Genomic DNA, 20,278 nt, shown 5'->3' on the forward strand with positions numbered 1-20,278 from the left:
AAAATACCTATTTATTTTTATATATTTTATAATTTTTATATAAAATCCGTTTCGTGCGTTCAATTACGCTTTCTAAGAAATTCGGCACACGACTAGTTTCATCGAAACATTTAGATTTATCTAAAGTGCAACATGAAAAGCAAATTATACAACTGTTTCGTTTTAGATACAAACCGGCCTGCTTTAAAATTCACAATCTCATTGTTCAATGACTACCAATTATCCGACCACTGAGAACACTGATGTTTTCACATCACCCATTCAAAAAGAGGCTTTTTCTTCCCTGCTAGGAAATATCAAAGTAGCACTTTTCTTCCCTGCCGGAAGGGATCAAAATGGCACTTTTTCTTCCCTGCTAGGAGGGATCAAAATGGCACTTTTCTCCCCTGCTAGGAGGGATCAAAGTGTAAATTTTCTGTTCTAGGACACGATTTTATTTCTTTTTTGTATATATTTTTCTAGCTTAAATAATATTTTAGAATGTAATAATTTCCTCATAGGCGATGTGAAAAGCACCTTGCTCGATAACACTTGAATTCCTCACTACGCTCAGTATTCTATTCTAGAATTCTTCGCTTCGTTCAGGATTCAATGTCCCCCTCGCCGTAAACATGTCATGTGTATACTATTAAGCCATGGTTTCGTCGGAGGTGTACGAGTATTATGTCGTATTCCGATGTCATACATACCTATACTAGAATCAACGGCATAGTATAAAGAATCCAAATGAGCTGGACTAAATCCAAAATATGATCAATGATCATTATTGATCGGGCTGCCTTCATTATCAAAATAATTTGGGATACTTAAGTACTTCTTTTTCCTATATCGTCTTCCTTAGTTTTGAATGATTCACAATTGATGTAACATTCGATTATGTTAAATTTCTGAAAAGCTATTCAATCCAGATAAATGTCAAATACCAATCTGAAACAACTTATAGTGAATGAATTAATAGGAAAGTAAAGATAATTAATGTAAAAAATATTAGAATATTAATTGACATTTTAAAACTGTGCACAAGTCAAGTTAGAGTAGAAGACGATAAAAGAATAAGAATAAAATCATCCGAAATCCTGAACTATAATTCGAGGAATCAACTACACCCGCGTCCTGTTCTGTCAGTAAATCTCCTCCTCCTCTTTGAGCCGCAGGATATCGGACTTGTTCATGAAGTAGTATGAAGGTTGGCGCCCCTTCAGGTCTTTTAGAACGCGCTTCGCACCCGCTCGGATGAGGACACGACTTAATGACTCCATCTTCTCTACTCCCATCGCGTAGTGAAGGGGGGTGCGCTCCAGCTGGAAAGAAAGAAATTATATTTTTTTAAGTATTGTGAGCGTACGTTTCTACAATCGGACGCTCACAATGAGCCGAGAAACTATCGGTCGAGACGACAACACATTTATTCTCACTTACGGGACAACACATTGCTCTGATAAGTCACAGTTTCGTCGGAGTCGTAAAGCCACGGTAGGTTGAGTTGAGGAAAGTAATGACTTTTTCCAACTTGCTGTGTAGTCTAATAAAGCAACCGACAACGTAGGAAAGCACATCAGCCCTTAGCAAGTTGGACAAAAACATCAACTCTACTCTGTGTAGCAATCGATCGGTAAAGGCTATGCACAGCTGACTGAAGCTGCTGGAAGTAAAAGTAGCTTACATTGTCTCCAAATCGCAGCAGCTCTGGACATTTCGAAGCCAGCAACGCTACAATCTCCTCATGTTGCGCCAGCACCGCCACATGTAGAGCTGTTCTGCCGAATGAGCTCTTGCCTCTAGCTAGTGTTCTTCCGCCTTCTGCTGCCAGGGTATTCTCAACTGCAGTGAGGTCTCCTCTTCGTATCGCGCTGTGGAGGGCGTCTCGTGAGTCCTAAAAAAAAGAATTAGAACTACAGCTACAGCAGCAGCAGGCCATAGCTATTTATTACCTAGGCGATTGATACAAGCTTGTATCTATGGAAGGTAGAGGTAAGGAATGAAATCTCCATAGGCAGAACTGTTGCAAAAGTGTTCAGATGTCAGCTATAAATAATAGTTCCAAATCTCTCTAGAATAGCGCTAGAGTAGCTAAGAACCTAGGCGTTATTGACGGAGTGAAGTGCGCCCTGTCTATGATTTGATTTTTTTTCAAGTATTCTAGCTATTGTAGCGCCACCTATTTAAGGTTTTTTGATGGACACTTTTTGGTACATGGAGATTTCATTCCTTACCTCTACCTTCCATACTTGTATCTTCCACCGTACTTTTTTTTAAATACCTAATCATCTAATTCTTATTGAGGTTTTTTTAAACAGCCCAAACAAGGTTTACATGAGTAGTCTATATGCATCGAAAACGACTTGATTCGTGTAATGACATGTACTTGGTGCACAATGTATATGCTTATTTGAGAAAGTAAAAAATAACGAACCTCGAAAGCAGGTATCGAGGCAAGTACGTTGCTCATTTCGCTGTCGCGGCTGGCCACCACATCGGTTATTGGCACTCCCTCGTCGTCAACGACGTCCAGTATGTGATCGTAGCCTTCTAGGAACAACTCCATTATCTTTTCCTTGTTACCTGAACACACGTGAATAGGTATTACAATGGACAGGTTGAAAAAAAAAAAAATAAGAAACATAGCTAACTGACATTTTGTTTCTATCAATATGTCATAGGTAAAGCAAACATACAGTGATACAAAAACACTTAAGTAATTACTTAATCATAGAATTCCGCAGAGGTGAAACATATTTTATTTCTAATTAATTTTGAAATCGTGGTCGGGATTTAATGTGGTTATCCTGCCTGCTATCTGTGCCATTTTCAACTAGGGGGGTAAATGATGCCCAATAAGAAAGACATACCTCTCGCAGCTAGATGCAGCACCCATCGGTCGATCTCAGCTGTATTCTCCGGCACATTCGCCTGCAGAGACACGTCTCTTGCAGTTCGGTACAACTCATCTCTATAGGCAAGGTTGACATCAGACTCTTGGAGTAACTGGAACAGTGCGTTGCGTGTGTGCGTCCTCGCGGCTGCGAAGTGGAGCATCGACTGGCCGTGTTCGTCCTAGAAATTAAGATGATCATATCAACCAAAAATCACTACTGGACATTAAGCTCTTATAAGGCTCTCCAGCTGTAGTAGGGCGTTATCCAGTCTTCTGTTATCTATTAAGCTTAGAAATAAATTAAAAGTGGAATAAATTACTGTCTTGGATGAGACTTGATCTCACGACCACTGGATCACAAGCCCAGTGCTCTGCCATCTGAGCTACCAAGGCCTTACCCAACACAGCAAATATTTCCACCATATGGGCCTCGTTACTAGTGAATTTCCAATATGACTTGTACGAGTATCTTGTTGACTTGTCTTCTAAGACAGTAATTTTTTCCAATTTTAATTTATTTCTAAGCTTAATAGCATCGTTCGCAGACGTTTCTGCTTAAAACATAAATTAACTTCTGTCATCTACGAGTATACCAGATCATCTGTTGTCCATCTTGCTAGGAGCCACTTAAGCTATATCTTCCAGTTCGCGGTGGCTTTTCAATCTTTTTTGCGTCAGAATTTATATATCAATGTGTCCGCTCACTTCTCAAATCAAATCAAGCCAAATATCGTTTATTTTTCAGAAGGGCTAGCTAAGATACCAATCGTTTGCGCCGTAGTGAACGAAACGGTAATGTCTCTCTATCTATATTAGTGCGACAGAGAGATATTATACTATGGCCAATCACTTAGAAAGATAACAAATACTACCACATCAAACATTATAGGAAGTATAACATTAGCGTGCACACACACACCCTCTCATTCATAAGTAATGGTAATAACATAATGACAGTACCGTAGTGACGGATAAATACATAGGTACGGCAGGGAAATGTATCACGAAAAGGAGGAGTAGAACAATAACATATTCAAATCGGTGGTGTCAATCAAACTGCTTATTCTTTGTCCATGCCTATTTTGATCCTGTAGGGCTAAAATGGTCGACTCTATCATTTGTCACCATGCCTGTCACGTTCTAATAAGTATGTAAGCGCGAAAGTGATAAAACTGGAACCATGCTGCCACCGCTGCATCATATCCTTTGTCAGCTTTCATGCTTATTTGTGAATTACGATTCAATTTCACACCAAGTAAAGAGAATTATTTGTGACCGTATAACTATTTAGCTACGTAACATTGAAAAATGTTTATGCAGTTCCATAAAGTTGTAGCCATGAATTTAAAGTCAACTTATCCTGTCAGCACTACTGAAGGCATAGGATTTATTATTTCCTTCTGTGGATCTACAGTGATCAGTGATCACTTCAATAGGCCTCAGCCTTGTTGTCGTATGGGTTGCGCTTCGAGAGTTCTACGTATACGTACTCACAGAACGTGTTAAACAGAAAGCTTTACCCTAACAGCACTACTAAATACCGCCTTGTAGAGCATCAGAACTGCGTTCCGTCCGTGGATGTGGATCCACGGTGGCGTGAGCACGTCAATAGACCTCAGACTTTTAGAGTACCGCACTTCGGACCATATTACCTCCTACTGACAACACAAAGCGCAGACACATAGCCAAATTACCCTATCAGTACTGCTGAACGCTGCCCCCGAGGCATCAGCACTGCTTTCCATCCGTGGATCCACTGTGATCACGTCAATAGACCTCGGTCTCTGTACGTGCTGCACTTCGAAGCTTCTATCTACTGACTGAACATGAATATAACCCAAAATTACCCGATCAGCACTGCTGAACGCTGCCTCCGGGGCATCAGGACTGCTTTCCGTCCGTGGATCCACTGTGATAACGTCAATAGGCCTTGGCCTCGTCGCCGTACGGGTCGCGCTCCGAGACAATGCCGCGTGCATTTCTGGTGGGGGCTGTTCGTTCTCCACCTCGGGCGGCCCGTGCGTCACTAACACATTGGATTCCTGTTTACAGAGTTGTGGCTAAGCATGCAAGTTAGGTGCGAGAGATGCTGCAAGCTATAGGGAGTGATCCGATTTAAATATGCAGACCTAGTTAATAGTTCCACGAGGTACGTGGATAAACTAAGGTCCCATGCAACAATATACTTAATTAAATTATAGAATTCTTAAGCGACAGCAATATAAGCAATGTTTAAGTCATCAGTCAGTCAGTCAATGTTCAGAGACAAAACTAAAGGACTATGTTGTATTTTACCTTAGTATAAAAAAAATACCTAATCAAAACGCGTTTTGCTTACTAGGCAAAATACAACTTAATTTTGCAGCACCGAATCTAGCAGAAGCTAAGGTTATAAAATTAGAAGCGCTCACCTCCGTACCTAATCGTGGTTTCTCATTCTCCGGAAAATTGTGCAAAAAACTCGCGAGGAACGCCACTGGGTCCTTTGGCTTTACATTAGCCACTTCGGTCAACCCTTTGATCAAAGGATCGCCGAGAGCTGTAAAAACAGTGTCCGTGTAAACGTCCTTCGTTTCAATTTCTTCCATTTTAATTCTATTTAAACTACTATAATCTGAGAGCTTACACTTGGCGAGGTATCTGCCCTCGTCGGTCCGAAAGATGGGAATGTCCATATGGCCGTTTGCGACGTGGTCCGTACCTGAAAATGATTTATAATTCAGTAGTCGGCCTTCGATGCGTCTGTGTGCGATACAGCGAACACACACAAACGGTACATATGTAGGCGTAGAGGGGGCAATTTGTGCCGGTAGAAAAAGCGTCGGTAAATAGAAACCCCTCTATTAGCGCTTGAAGCTAATAATTTATATGACGAAGTTATTGATCGTTGATGATATCCCATACAGTTGGCCTACTGCTATGACCTTTTAGTTATGTATACGTGGTAGTCAATTAAATAATTTAGACAGTGAGTCCATAGGTATTATTTAGTAATGGCATCGGGCAACAAATAACTCCTTCCAGTTTTAATAATTAAGGCTCAACAACGTTCATTATACGTTGCTACGTTTTACGTGGAAACGTAAAATAATTAGTTATAATGTTCTTCATCCATTTTCTACAAATATTATATTTGACATAGCCTTCACCTTCATCTATGTTTAGTATTAACACCATCAGTGCGGACACAAACACGAAATTCAGTTGGATCATAAATACTCGTAGAGTCAGACCAAGCTAAGTTGGCAGCTATTTTGATAGCCCAGTCTGTGCAAGTGTAAAGTAAACGTCATAATTTCATAGAAGTTTGACGTTTAAAACAACACCTGCACTGTCTAGGCTGTCAAAATCGCTGCCAACTTATCTTGGTCTAACTAAAATATAAATACAAAATAAAAACTCCCTCCCCGTTACCAAAAGTTAAGGAGGTCGAAGCTAAATTTGCAGTATATCCATAAATAGCGTTTAGAATTAATTTTTTGATGGGTTGATTATTTAGAGCTCCCAAAGAACCCTTAACTCTCGGAGACAGGAAATAAGAAATAAAAGTCTAAGACTTCAATAATGGACACCGTATCTCGTGTGACTTCTCGCAAATCGTGTCGCTGTACTACTAAATAATACTCACATTTATTCATGAACCATTGATTTATATCGCGTGTCCAAAATTAAAAGCCTTAGTCCGTTATGACCCAGTTGATCTAATGTTGGAAAGACTGGCATGGCTAGTGGTGAGTGCAACACATGAACTGCTCGGTGTCAAAGCATCAATGAACAACACTCAGATGTAGTCACACGAACACAACTCACATGTGAGGGTGACTTAGAATTACTGTACTGACCTAAAACATTAACAGCAGTCATGGATACTAACGATGCTCCCACTCCGATGAAAATCTGCACCTACATCTTTCCAACATTCGATTATAATCATTATAAAATAAATTCTAAAGTGGCTTCTAATCTACAAACTTATACATTCAATTCTTTATAGTTTCTCGTAATCCGACGTATCCGCGCCAGATAAACTGCTTCTTTTCCGACGGAAAATATTGGACAGCATTGTAGCGATGTGCGCTGAGTTTTGCATTGATAAATCTTTCTCCAAGTGCAGTAAATTCGAAGCTGCCGTCGTGAAATCGTTGAAACAATTCGATTCCGTAACACTGAGACATTGATAGTTGCTAATTCTAGCTATATCTGGGCTCAAAGTCTCTCTATACTGTAGACCCCTCATAGCACACAAATGCTTCATATTATCAGGATCTTTTGTTAGTCCAGGGAAATTTACTATTAGACTGAAACGGATACCTGATCCCAAAAATGTTGGTCTGCTGGATAAATGCCCGAGTTTATAATCAAATACGAAATCCATTTTCTCATGAAGGTATGCCATGATGGTAAATAGTTTGCTGAACGGGAGGCCTATTTCTCCTGGTGATTCTGCAGGAGAGGACGTTACGACTCGGATGTGGTCGTGTACGTTTATCCAGATGGCTATCGTTTTATCATCACTGATGTAAACTCCGCGACCATAAGGCCAGTGTTTACCGTGCAAACGGGAATAGTCATCGATTTCTTCCCTGTCACAAAGGGCGATAAGAAGTCCAGAGGACGCTAAGGTGGCAGATATTTCGGATGGTTTTTCTAACACCTCATTCAATGTATAATATGTTCCTCCCTTTTGGTCTGACTCTGGATTAGATTGTGCGGTAATTTTAGCAAAATCTTCTCTCATTAAAATTGTGGTTACAATACGTTCTATTGTCTCCAATTTACCGATTTTCAAATTAATGGGTAACTCGAACCCTTGTAGGTTTCTTGTACATTCTATTGTACCCGATAGAACAAACTCATCATTTGGATCTATGTTAAATTCAACGAGGGGCTCCGACGAAGAAGAAGATGATTTTGTCTGTGGTCTTTGATGCGTCACAAAATCAGAAGGGGGATGCAGCGGCAAATCAGAGTGCACATTGATATTGTGCAAATCTTTAACTAAGGGGGTCAAAAATTCATGAAATACTTCGTAGACATAATAGTCCGGGGCAGTCACGCCTCCTGGAAAATCTTCTTCCACTGTTTGGACGACGTTTCGATTGTCTGGCAATTTTTTTACAGCAGGCCAAATTACATCGAATAAATCGTGATCTAATTTTGTTACTCTATACTTGAGTGCATCAAAAACGGGTCTCTTGAGGAATCTCCCTAAAACTAGCGGTGGTGTAGCTCTGTTAGATGAAGCCGAGAGGGGGGTGCGCGCGGGGCGGGCAGACGCCAGCAAACGATAGCACCGCTCAAGCGTTTCCAATGCTTCTGGTCCATCCAATACTCTCCTTGAAGAAACTTGGTCCTCTGGCACTGATTTTTAAACAGATTTTGTACATCCATTTATTAAAAGTAAGCAAGCGCATAAAGTAAAATTTCTACGAAACTAAATCCTTCCTTACCTTTGTCCGATAGCATTTCTTTGGCTGTTTCCTCGTCTATGCCAAAGTCTGCAATTAACTGACTAAACGGCAATAAACTTGGATTTTTGTAATAATCTTCTGCCGATCGACCATTCTGTGTAGAAAAATATGAGTTAGGTCTCCGTTTCTTCAAAATTCAATTAATTTATAGTTTGATAAAATAATCTTACATCATCTAAGTCCTTTGCATTGGCCCCTAGCTGTTGTAGTAAATTATAATAGTGACCGTTGTCAGGCAATACAGCAGCATAATGTAATGCCGTTCTACCTTCAAAATCAACCGCTGAAAGTGTTTCAGGAAATCTGTAATATAGACATCAAATCTTTTGATATTTTTTGAAGATTGGAACATTTGTACTTTCGATATTCGTTTAAGCATTAGTGTTCTATGACATTGGTTTTAAACTTACCTCCCACCTAAATATTTCATAATATTTGTTTTTCCAAAAACTGTTGCTACATGCAAAGGCGTGGCACCATTAGGTGAGATAGAATCTCTTGCTATAGCAAATTTCCGTCGATCTAACGCTGCTTGAAGCTCTCTAATATTTCCTTCCCTGGCTGCCAGGTGAACCTTATTTATTTTTTGCTAAAATCAGAAAGCCAATACTAAGAACGCTGTTACAGAATCAAATATTGTTTAATATCAGGTTGGATTAAACAATTTTACCATGTAAGTTGAAACATTATCTAGAAACGCCTGCAATTCCGAATTTCCTGATCGTCTACCAACTAGTCTTGATCCTTCTCCATTCAAAACCAATGCTGCCAACATTTCCATGTTTGCATTATTTATCAAGTCCGTCACTTCCGGGTCAATTTCACTATCCTGTTAAATATTACACGATTAACGTAAATTTTAACAAAGTGAGTTTGGAAATAATAGAGTGAAAGGCATTCGCGTACTAAGAAGTACTATCAAACATATAGTTTCTAACTAAAAAGCTGGCAAATCAATTTATGACAGTGGTGTTACGTGTGCCTGTGGAAATACACAGTGCTACAATGATGCTTCTATTCTAAACAACACCACAATCAACTAATTAATTTACGTACTCGTTACCTTTATGTTTCGAATGTCTTACGGGGTGGTACGGTATGACTTATACTTACAACAGCGAGCCCGTCCCCGTGTACTGATCCATCTCTTTGTGTAATACTTGCATCTTGGGAGTCCAACTCGGCTTCTCCATTTACTATTCCTTCAATAAGACTGTCTTGCGTACTTCTTCCGTCAGTCAGGTTTCCTTAATCAGCAAAATAATTAAAAATATTGAGCTTGTCAGGGACCCTTTTACAAATGATTAAATAGGTGTTGAGATGATTATGTTTTAATTGTTTCGTGTATGGTACCAGAGGAGATGGCACTTTTACCTCTCTTGGCACTATTCATGTCGGATAGTTCCGCAGTACTTCTGAGATTTGTGTCGCTGTATTCGGAAACAGCGTCCCCTTGTACTTGTACATCATCGTCATCCTCGTTGTGGTCATAGTTATTATTACCTTCTTTCGGAGATTCAATAACTTCCTCTTCTGATTTATTACCAGTATCCTTCGTGTTTTTATGAATGTCATTGTTTTTGTGTGTCAGCTCACCGTTCTCATCAACTTGTGACTCACCATTATGTTCTTCGTGGTTTTCAACAGCAGAATCTTGCTCCTCGTCTTTATTCTCTGCCTTTTCTTCTACATTTGCATGGTTTGTTTCATCGACTTCATTTTTCTCTGAATGTTCATGGTCATGTGGTTCATGGTCTTCAGAGGCATCGCGTGGTTCATTATCTTCAGAGGCATCACGTGGTTCATGGTCTTCAGAGGCATCATGCGTAATCTCTTCAATTTCAGCTTTTTCTTTATCTTTAACATCTTCGTGGCTTTCAACTACATCCGGTAGTTGCTCCTTAGCTTCTGTTTTGTCATCATCATCCTCTACATTATGTGTTTCAGGTTCGTTCTTTTCATCTCTTTGTTCATCTTCTTCATGTTTTTCATCTTTCACTTCTTGTTTGTGGTTAGTATCATTTTCAGTTTCATGTTCATCATTGTTTAGATGTTTCCCGTTTTCAGTTTCATGCTCTACATTATTATCTTCTTCGACATCATCGGCGCTTTCTTCAACTTGTGCTTGTTCAGGTTGCTCTTCATCTGGTTTGTCTTTTTCTTCATGTTCAGTATGGTTTTCAGTTACATCGTCTGTTTCTTCAGCTATTTGTGAATCCTAAAATGCAAAAATAAAATTTCATGCAGATGCTTATCAACAAGCTATGCAAATAAACCATGACAACAACAGGGTAAGCTTGGCATGCAGTCCTCACCTCTAATTTACTATCATTCGTGTCGCCATTATCGTGATTAGGCTTGACATTATCATCTAGATCAGGTAAGTCTTTTATGAATTCATGCGTGCTACTATTTTTCATTGCCCCTGCCTTGTTCTCTATTGTTTCAGAGACGGTGGTTGTATTATTTTTCGAAGAAATATTTTCATTGGAGGCTTTCATTTTCCTCCTCGACTTTTTATTCAGTTCAGCTATGACTTCTATGTCCAGTAACTTCCAATCCCAAGAGGACGGGTAGGAGCTAGACGGGGTTCGAGGTGCATCAGGAAGTGTTTTCAGAATGTTTTTGTCGATTTCCTGAGGTCTGTTTATATAATAACCAGGTGTCTTGTTTTTCTACAAAAATACAATATTTTGATGAATTTTCTCATATTTTTCGATGAAGTTATACGCTTACGAATTTCTGTTGTATTTGATAGCAGTAGGTATATATAAATTAAACTCTAGTGAGTCATATTAACATTAAATTGCTTACTTTTACAGTTTGTCACATATTTACACAATATAAAGAAGTATAATATTGTGTATGTGTATATTATATTTGTATACAGGTATCGTGTTCTGATTAGGAAAAAATAGAAGTTTTTTTTTTCTTTTGACGTCAAATAATATTATTATTTCTGCTAGACAGGCCGTTCAAAACATTTCTAGCCACGAAAATTTTTTTTCTTCTTCTTTACCCTAATCAGAATACAATAACGAATATACCATTAAATGGGATACTATTATAAAAAAATAAAAAAATATAATAAATATAATAAGGACATTCTTACACAAATTGACCAAGTCCCACAGTAAGCTCAATAAGGCTTGTGTTGAGGGTACTTAGACGACGATATATATATAATATATATATTTATAAATACTTAAATACATAGAACACACCCATGACTCAGGAACAAATATCCGTGCTATGGAACCCTTGGAACCGGTGTGAAGGGATATGAACCCGGGACCGTCGGCTTCATAGGCAGGGTCACTACCCACTAGACCAGACCGGTCATCATTTTTGTTACACCTTGTATATATGTTATTATGTACATATGTACTGATGTAGTGAATAATCCTTTCCCATCGTATTTTCTTGGGATCGTTCGTATTTGTCATGCTACTTCAGTCAACCTCAGTACATTTTGTACTGAGACTGACTGAAATAGCATAACGCGTTCGTACGTTTCCGTAAAAAAACGATGGGATGGGATTATTCACTACATCTATATATGTATTTTTATTTGATTTGCTTTTCCTGTTGCAAATGTAGCACTGCACACAATATCTCTGCTTAGCCTTAAGGATAACTGCTAGAGAATTCCTTATGGCATCAAGTCCACCTTTTGTACTGTAAGGTTAATTTTTGCGCTATAAAACTTAAATACACAAAACCTATATCTTTTTTGTCTGTATATTATATAATTGTCCGTGTTTATCTATAACGAAACACACGTTCCTAAAGGTATATCACTCAACATGGTTCTTGGACTACTCGGAGTAGCAATTGAGATTGCCACATTTGTGTCTCCATAACTATCTGCAGTATAACGGAACTGGGTAAAGAGAAGTCTAGAAATATTATTATTATAAATTAATATGTATTTCTTGTATCCCAAGTCAATTTAGTTTGTGGCTTAGTATTGATGTTTTATATTTTATTAAATATATTATATCTCAAAACGTCACGTGAAAGTCCGTCGTCAAAGTACTTTATTGAACTTATTCTGGAACTAGGTTGTTTTATGTAAGATTCTCCCATATTTTTTTCCATAACCTTCTCCTCAATGAGCCCCTTCTTGAAATTGAAATTAGTAATTTTTTTATTGAGTGTGACTGCACAATTTGACCCTATAGAGTCAAAAAAGAACGTGATATACTGATTTAAACTAACACGATTTGTACTCACAATTTAAACTGATTCGGAAATAAAAGCAAGTGCACACGATTAAGTTTAAATTATGACGTCATATGCATTAAGGCAAAAGGGCATCATCGGCTTAAACATAACGGTTGTTGGACAGTAAGTAATGTACTGTCCTGTAGTGCGTTAATTATAAATGTGTGTGTCATGTCTACTGTATGCGTAAAGCATGCAACTCACGTTGTCCACAACCGACTCATCAGCCCCCAATCCCACCAGCGTATTGTACGTATGCTGCTCATCACGTACAATGGCCGCGTAGTGTAAAGGCGTGCGTCCGTCGTTGTCGACGTCGTTGATGCCTTGAGGGTAGCGATCGGCGATGTACTTCATTATGCTGACGTGACCCAAGCCGGCCGCCTGGAAGATATTTATGTTTTTGAGGGTTTAAAGTTTGAAAATGGAATAATGTCTGAATAACAGCTACCTATCAAAAAAAGGTTTGAGAGATACTCAAGTTTAATACTTTCAATATTAAAGACTCATTTATAAAAAATGTTAGTAGTATCAACCATTATCAGCTTAGATACGACCCTATGCTGAGCACAGGCAGAAACCCTTCCTTAGCTATTGGGCATAGTTAATGCACTAGTCTAAATTTAAATAGTAGCATAAATCTGAATTTGATTGACCGGTGGAGTTTTTTAATAACCACAACGTCTATTTAATCGTCATGTTTATTCACAATTGTTAACACTGTCGATCTAACTTCAGCTTGCTCCACTAGATCAATGCCTATCACTCGTTGTATCAGTAGATACACCATTCAGATATTTGGAGCGAAACGAGTAATCGTTATGAGCGTATAATCAGATTCAGACAATCCCTCTATAAAGGAAAGAGAGGTTGCTATCGCCAGCTATCGCTAAATAATAAATTTTGGTGTTTGACGATCCTTTTGTGAAATTCTTATTATTAAGTTTGCCATATCTATAATAATTCAATGTTTTTTGAGAACAATAATAACTGCATCAATAAATTGCTCTGATATTTAGATTAAGATGATATTGATGACAATTTGACGATTTTAAAGTGCTTGTTGCTAGGCCTATTTGAATAAAGAAAATATTGACTTTGACTTTGAATAGATGTTTAGTTTGAACCGTTGCATAAATAAAAACAATGTACGACGGGTATTTGTGAAGATCCTTTGAGAGCCCTACGTCTAGCCGTGGACGTGTTTAGACGTCCTGATATGAGGATCTTCATGAAGATACCTCTCTGTGGATGATGATGAAAGCATCTCCCCTTACGCATAGCAGTCATATTATTGGCGTCTCGACTGGATAGCGCCTATGGCGTAACTGGGTCGCGGGAGTGCTTCATCAGACCTTTAAAGTCGTTTTGATCTGGTCTGATGGTTTGTTTGGGCTGTCACAAAGGACATTGGCAGAAGCCTGTGCTTTTGTCCTGAAAATAAGTCTTTTAGCTGGTATGAGGATAATGATAAAAATATAACCTTATGCATAGCAGTCATATTATTAGCATCCCGGCTGGATAGCGCTTGTGGCGTCACCGGGTCTCCGGAGTGCTTCATCAGACCTTCCAAGTCGTTCTGGATCACTGCCTCGTGGATGTCTCGTATCGTATTCTGGAACATGTGAAAAGGATATTAATACCAAGTTGGATATCTTAGATGTGCGTTTAGGAGCTATGGTTACATCAAGTAAGCGATTAAGCGCTGCAATCCATGTCATAGCTGTGTCGCCATAATAACTTACAATCAATAAGGTACAGCCTTCAGAAACTTCTTCACCACACGTTGGTTGGAGATTTCGCTTAGTAATCTGGCTCCATGACCTGCCTACAGAACGCATTGCAAGCCATATCATAGTTGTGTCTCCTTAACCACTTACCATCAAATAAGGCACAGCCTCCAAAAACTTCTTGACCACAGGTTGGTTGGACACCTCACTGAGTAGTTTGGACCCATGTCCCTCCCACACGACGCGCTGCAGGCGCGCCAGGTCGGAGTCGTGGCACCATATTCGGATGTTGTGCCGTTTTATCACAAGTCCTGAAAGAGACGGGCGGTTTATCAAGTTTTGACAAGTTTCCACATGTAAAAATCAGCGTAGTTTTCGAATTTTTTCGAAGGGACATCAGTTTTTGCACTTTCTGAATGAGGGTAGACGAACAAAGCTCTACGTAGAGGGCGCTCTAACCTTTTGAGCGCTTTTAGAATCCACCGTGGACGTCGACGACAATGGCATGTTTTACCGTCAGGATAAATTTCGAGATCTAAATATTTGAGATTGCAAGTTGCTATCAGCGTGAACTTTGGCGTCCACTAAGTATATTATTACACCGTTTCGTTACCGTCCATGGTACTTAAACTAAAAATCTTGTCTATGGATTATGAACAACTTGGTTATTAAGCAGAGCAATAAATGTAAGTATTATAGATTTTTGTTAAGTTCCAAAAGAAGGCGTCCACTGAAGTGAGTAATTGGTATTTTTAACCGCATTAACCCATTATTATTATGAGAGAGAATTTAATTTAAACCCCTAGTAGTAGTAGTAGTAAAACACTTAATGGTACAAAAAGAGACATAAACCCTAATGTCCCTAACGTAAATATTCCCAGCGTGGTAGAATACTTCGATTACTAATTACGGAAATAGGGCAGCAGTTACCCTAATGATCGTGTTTAAATTTATCTTTACTTAAAAAAAAAGTATAATAATATACATATTTTAAAATATATTTCGGGTACTATCGCGAATTTATTTCGTTACCTTTATATTATTGATTTCGTTACGTTTCGACGCAGGCCGCCACCACCAAGCCCAGTCCGCGACCACGACTAGTAAAAAAAGGATTCGCGATAGAACCTGTTTTAAATATGTTTCAACACATTTCAAAAGTTTTAAATGTTATATAAAATTATATGTTCCAATTCAAATGATTGTGACAACGGAGTTAATAATCTACTTTCGAGGGTCATCGTACACATTATATTCGTGTAGCGTGATGTATGTACACATTACGTGTGTAATCATATACATGACATGCACGAACTTCCATGTAACAGTGCCAGCGACCACAACAATCACGTCACCCACCAACCTAATGTCGAAGCCACAACGTGAAAGAACTAGGCAACATGCAGACAACAAATGTGTATGAGTCGGTGGAAATTGCAATCAATGCTACGGTTCAAGGTAAAACTATTGAAGAAGAAACGTTAAAGTGCGAGTCGTATCGCACCAAGGATTAGGTACCATCACACACTACAATATTTTAATTTTATCTTTAAATCCAACTAATGCTTTACTAGATTTTGTTACTAGTTATGCAACTTCTATGTATGTTCTTTATTTTAGAGATTATACATATCTATTGTATTGTAGTAATTATTTATTTTAAGATTATTATAATGTCATGTTTACCCAGGTATTGGCTGTTGTATTTATAAATGTTGTTTCGTGTTATGCTATTTCAGTCAGTCTCAGTACAAAATGTACTGAGGTTAACTGAAGTAGCATGACAAATACGAACGATCCCGAGAAAATACGATGGGAAAGGATTATTCACTACATCTGTACATATGTACATAATAACATATATACAAGGTGTAACAAAAATGATGACCGGTCTGGCCTAGTGGGTAGTGACCCTGCCTATGAAGCCGACGGTCCCGGGTTCATATCCCTTCACACCGGTTCCAAGGGTTCCATAGCATGGATATTTGTTCCTGAGTCATGGGTGTTTTCTATGTATTTAAGTATTTATATATTATATATATCGTTGTCTAAGTACCCTCAACAGAAGCCTTATTGAGCTTACTGTGGGACTTAGTCAATTTGTGTAATAATGTCCTATGTCCTATAATATTTTATTTATGTTATGTATTTTTCATGTCACTATATGATGTTACTATAAATGTTGTATTGACTTGTAAAAGAGCCCTTGAGGCCTACTTGCAGAATACATTTTTGAATTTTGAATTTTTGTCATACCGAGTTTCGGTACAATAAAATAGGTATGTTTTTACATGGGGGCTCCCTTAGTTTATTTTATAATTATTTGTTTTAAAGATTGTTATATGTCGCAGAACGACTGAACCATGCTATCTAACTATCGCATTTTAGAGACTGATGATTCGGTCAAATGTAAGGTAATGATTACGTTAAGAGGCTGCTCTTAAATGCAATAGATGGCATGATTCAGCCATTATCCGACATACACGTATAATTAAAAGATTTTTATTTATTATGGTTTTTGAGATACAGCCCTGTGATAAACAGAGATATAGACATTGGAGGCGTAGTAATAGCAAAGATAATTTGAAATAAAGGCGGATTGTCAAAGAAAATTTTGTAGCCACAGTAAATTTACTGCCAGCTTTTGACACAATGATTAAATATTTTAGAGCGCCATGGCACCACTTTTTATATTTAACAAATTTAACACATATTGTGAAAGAATAAGAATCAAAGTTGTTAAGTAACCCTCTTTTTTGTTATGAACTCATTAAGTTAGGATCACCCGTGTTTGGGTAATCGTTATAAGAAATGAATTATGTTTGTTTTATATAAATTACTTTTTGTCAAACGCTTACAGATAAAATCCAGAGAAAACTAATAGAACGGCGAATGCTGTTCCACCGTGATACAGTTATATAACTAGTACGGGGAACAGAAGACGCTTACCTACTCCTATGTTTAAACAAATTAAATGATGTGTACCTTTAGCCTTTAGTGCATATATAATATATGTATACCTAAATTAGCGTTGTCCAAATGTAAGCAGTTGTTACTTTTATGGTACTAAATAAAGATTATATTAATATTATATTAAAAGTCAAATGGCGTTCTGAAACTTTTAATCATGTATTGAAACAAATGTCAGTACTTAAATTTAATGTGTCTACAAAGTTTTATTTTGACAGTCCACCTCTATTTCAAATTCTCTTTGGTAATAGCTCCCCTTTCAGTACCGATCCCTAATTAGGAAAGAAGCAATTTAAAAAAGGTTTTTATTGGAGGAATTGCGTGTGAATTTCCAATTCGAGTTACGTAAATGGCTTTTTCTATCGTTAACACGATTGGCTCGTTTGTTGTCCATAATGTTTGAAACAGGATTGATGGGGTGGTATTCAATTAACTAAATTTAGAAATCGATTTTTGATGGAATAACAAGTTGTGGAAGTCAAAATAAGGTTATCGAGGTTACTTGGGTAATTACAATAATTGCTAACAGACATAGATGTCATATACTAAAGAAAAACTCTTAAAGAAGTAAATAAAGTATACTTTCAGCCATATTTTGGCCATAAAATTCTCCTGTAGTTGACCCTGTTCACCAAGCTCAAATCACCTGGATCAATTAAGTAAACTATAAATACACTTTATCCACCTTTACGTCATTGTCAAATTTCGGGTGGCCAAATTATTTCGTTGATTACCAATATTATGATGATTCATTAATGACAATGATTCTACTGAGAGCATTGCGTTCTGTCTGAATTATTCAAAAAACTAATAAAGAATTCTCATTAATCGTCGCTTAATCCAATTAAAAAGCAAAGCCCAACAACAAACTATATTAATTGATATATTTTGTACTGTTATTGAATCTCGAAAAAAAGGATCTTAAAAGCTCTTCTTATATATTTCTTCTATAAAAAAAGTTAATTCTGTAAAGGAAACTTATACGACTCGGGCCTCATGTCCTAAGAAAATTTATCCAAAAATTGTATTTGATTCAAAACAAAAAATATTACTTTGCTAATACGCGAAAAGATAACGTACTATGTAGTCAGTAGTCAATCAGTTCTAAGCCGTTCTACTTACTTGCGTATTTTTACATGCAATTAATGTTCTCACACTCCCACCGCAAAAATAAATACGCAAATAAATATAACAACCCACCACCAAAAGTACAAAACTCGACACGTGTTTCGCCTCTCTACGAGGCATCCTCAGGAGATGTTGACGGTCCGAAGTCCGACGACTGAGACTGTTAGCATGTTGCATGTATAAATACGCAAGTAAATATAACGGGTTAGCACTGATATTTTTTGTTTTGATTAGTATGGATTTCCGCAAAATAACGACTGATTCTATTGTTTTTAATTCTCTTAAATTTGCGTTGTCTACAATAAAGACAAATGAAGAACGAATTAAGCATATAATAAAATACGTATGACCTGCGCCACTCTTAGAAATCCTGATGTCGTGTCCTCACTTTCAATTCTTCAATCAGTCGATAAGACCCGAGTGAAGTGTCAAGGCCGGCCTGTATTATTCAGCGAAGCACAGACAGACAACGGTTTAATGTTTAATGTCGATCGATGCCACACACCTGGATTGTCATTGTTACCGCTGAACAAGCGTATGAATCGTGCCGAGCCGGTATAAGTGACTTTGAATGTCGACGTCGAAATTCATAGTAATTGTATTGTTTAGGAGCCTTTTAATAGTAGGTATCGATAACATATATGGAACCGTCCGAAGTTGACCTCTATAAACTGCTAATGTGGACAAGACAAGCTTCCAAATTTGCGAAATTTCCACATTGAAAAATTTGGGAAACTTCTTTGTATGGGAATTGAAATCCCCGGGGTTTGGAGCTAGGTCAATGTGTGTAAAATTGTCCCCAAAACATTTATTTATTAATTTTTATTTTGTCTGACTCTAGTTGGAGTCGAATGCCTGGTTAGCAGTTGGAACATAAGGCCTGCTTGTTGGAACGTATGTTTCGTTCAATAATTGTCTGCATATCGAACCTTCCAGCGTAAATAGCGTTAATCACAGTTATCAGAAGATTCCATCGAGGACTATAAAGGGTTGATGGGTAATGCAGAAAGAAGAATGCTTATTTTTCTGAGAGAGAGAGAGGGAGAGACAGAGAGAGAGTAGTCTGTAGCAACAAGTCGAAAGAATAGCTAGACCGTAAAAATGTAATTAATTCAATACTAGCTGTTGCCCACGACTTCGTTCGCGTGGATTTATTTCCCGAAACACACTTTCATCCCCCTTTTAACCATATTAAGGGCTGCATTTTGAAAAGCACTATAATTATTTTTTGTATTTTCAAATATTTTATTTTCCTACTAATTTCAAATCCCTACTGAAATCTTTGCCGTTACAATGTTTCAACCCCATTCTAACCATATTTCAAAAATGCTGAAATAACTTTTTTCATATTTTATGAAAATGTTTTATTACAAAGTTTCAAGTTCCTAACATAATATAAGACTTGATCATATACATCTTTATTTCCTTTTTAAATTCATCCCCCAAGGGGGCTTAGGGGATGAATTTCCAAAAACACTGAAATAACATTTCTTCTATGTTCTCTTCACGAAGTTAAAAGTTCCTAGCTTAAAATAAAACTTTAACGCCATACAAACGTTCAACCCCTTATTAACCCCCTTAGGCGTTAAATTTTCCAAATCACTTCTATCTCTTGTACACTTTATAAATGCTACCTAGTGTGAACATTTCAACTTTCTATATTTTGTAGTTTCGGCTGTGCGTTGATGAATCAGTCAGTCAGGACACGCAGTTAATAGTACATTACGATACAAGTTCGAAAAATAGGAAATTCGTAACGAGTGGCGATAAATTAAAACACGACCGAATGGAGTGTTTTTAATCGGCACGAGTTGCGACTTACGTACGCACATGTATCGTACGACGTTTTACAGTATATATGGCCCTTTCAACGTAAT

At 37.7% G+C, this 20,278-nt stretch overlaps 2 protein-coding genes and 1 non-coding gene across 9 annotated transcripts in view; all 3 read right to left on the reverse strand.

Annotated features, from left to right (window-relative positions):
* Window positions 1-837: 837 nt before the first annotated feature.
* LOC133523978 (E3 ubiquitin-protein ligase mind-bomb) lies at window positions 838-6,857 on the reverse strand. Its single transcript, XM_061859726.1, has 8 exons — window positions 6,718-6,857; window positions 5,502-5,576; window positions 5,287-5,414; window positions 4,723-4,917; window positions 2,850-3,054; window positions 2,414-2,562; window positions 1,664-1,873; window positions 838-1,301 (listed from the first exon to the last, which is right to left on the reverse strand). Exons 1-8 carry the CDS (start codon window positions 6,737-6,739, stop codon window positions 1,122-1,124), a joined length of 1,164 nt encoding a protein of 387 aa, XP_061715710.1. The 5' UTR covers window positions 6,740-6,857; the 3' UTR covers window positions 838-1,121.
* On the reverse strand, window positions 3,196-3,268 carry Trnat-ugu (transfer RNA threonine (anticodon UGU)). The gene has a single exon. It is a non-coding gene; the product is annotated as a tRNA-Thr (tRNA).
* A 6-nt stretch (window positions 6,858-6,863) lies between the features above and the next one.
* The window catches only part of LOC133523975 (uncharacterized), a 68,895-nt gene continuing 55,480 nt past the window's right edge, over window positions 6,864-20,278 (reverse strand). For 5 of the 7 annotated variants that reach the window (XM_061859717.1, XM_061859716.1, XM_061859715.1 and 2 more), the window contains 11 exons: window positions 14,454-14,614; window positions 14,057-14,188; window positions 12,778-12,957; window positions 10,662-11,021; window positions 9,721-10,564; window positions 9,460-9,593; window positions 9,017-9,175; window positions 8,757-8,935; window positions 8,517-8,649; window positions 8,326-8,440; window positions 6,864-8,236 (listed from right to left, as the gene is read on the reverse strand). In XM_061859717.1, coding sequence (XP_061715701.1) covers window positions 6,864-8,236; window positions 8,326-8,440; window positions 8,517-8,649; window positions 8,757-8,935; window positions 9,017-9,175; window positions 9,460-9,593; window positions 9,721-10,564; window positions 10,662-11,021; window positions 12,778-12,957; window positions 14,057-14,188; window positions 14,454-14,614 — 3,770 coding nt within the window. The remainder of the gene's footprint in view (window positions 8,237-8,325; window positions 8,441-8,516; window positions 8,650-8,756; window positions 8,936-9,016; window positions 9,176-9,459; window positions 9,594-9,720; window positions 10,565-10,661; window positions 11,022-12,777; window positions 12,958-14,056; window positions 14,189-14,453; window positions 14,615-20,278) is intronic. The other 2 variants (XM_061859719.1, XM_061859718.1) reach the window with 2 other exon arrangements.

The sequence above is a fragment of the Cydia pomonella genome, chromosome 13 (genome assembly GCF_033807575.1).
Source record: "Cydia pomonella isolate Wapato2018A chromosome 13, ilCydPomo1, whole genome shotgun sequence".
Lineage (NCBI taxonomy): Eukaryota > Metazoa > Arthropoda > Insecta > Lepidoptera > Tortricidae > Cydia > Cydia pomonella.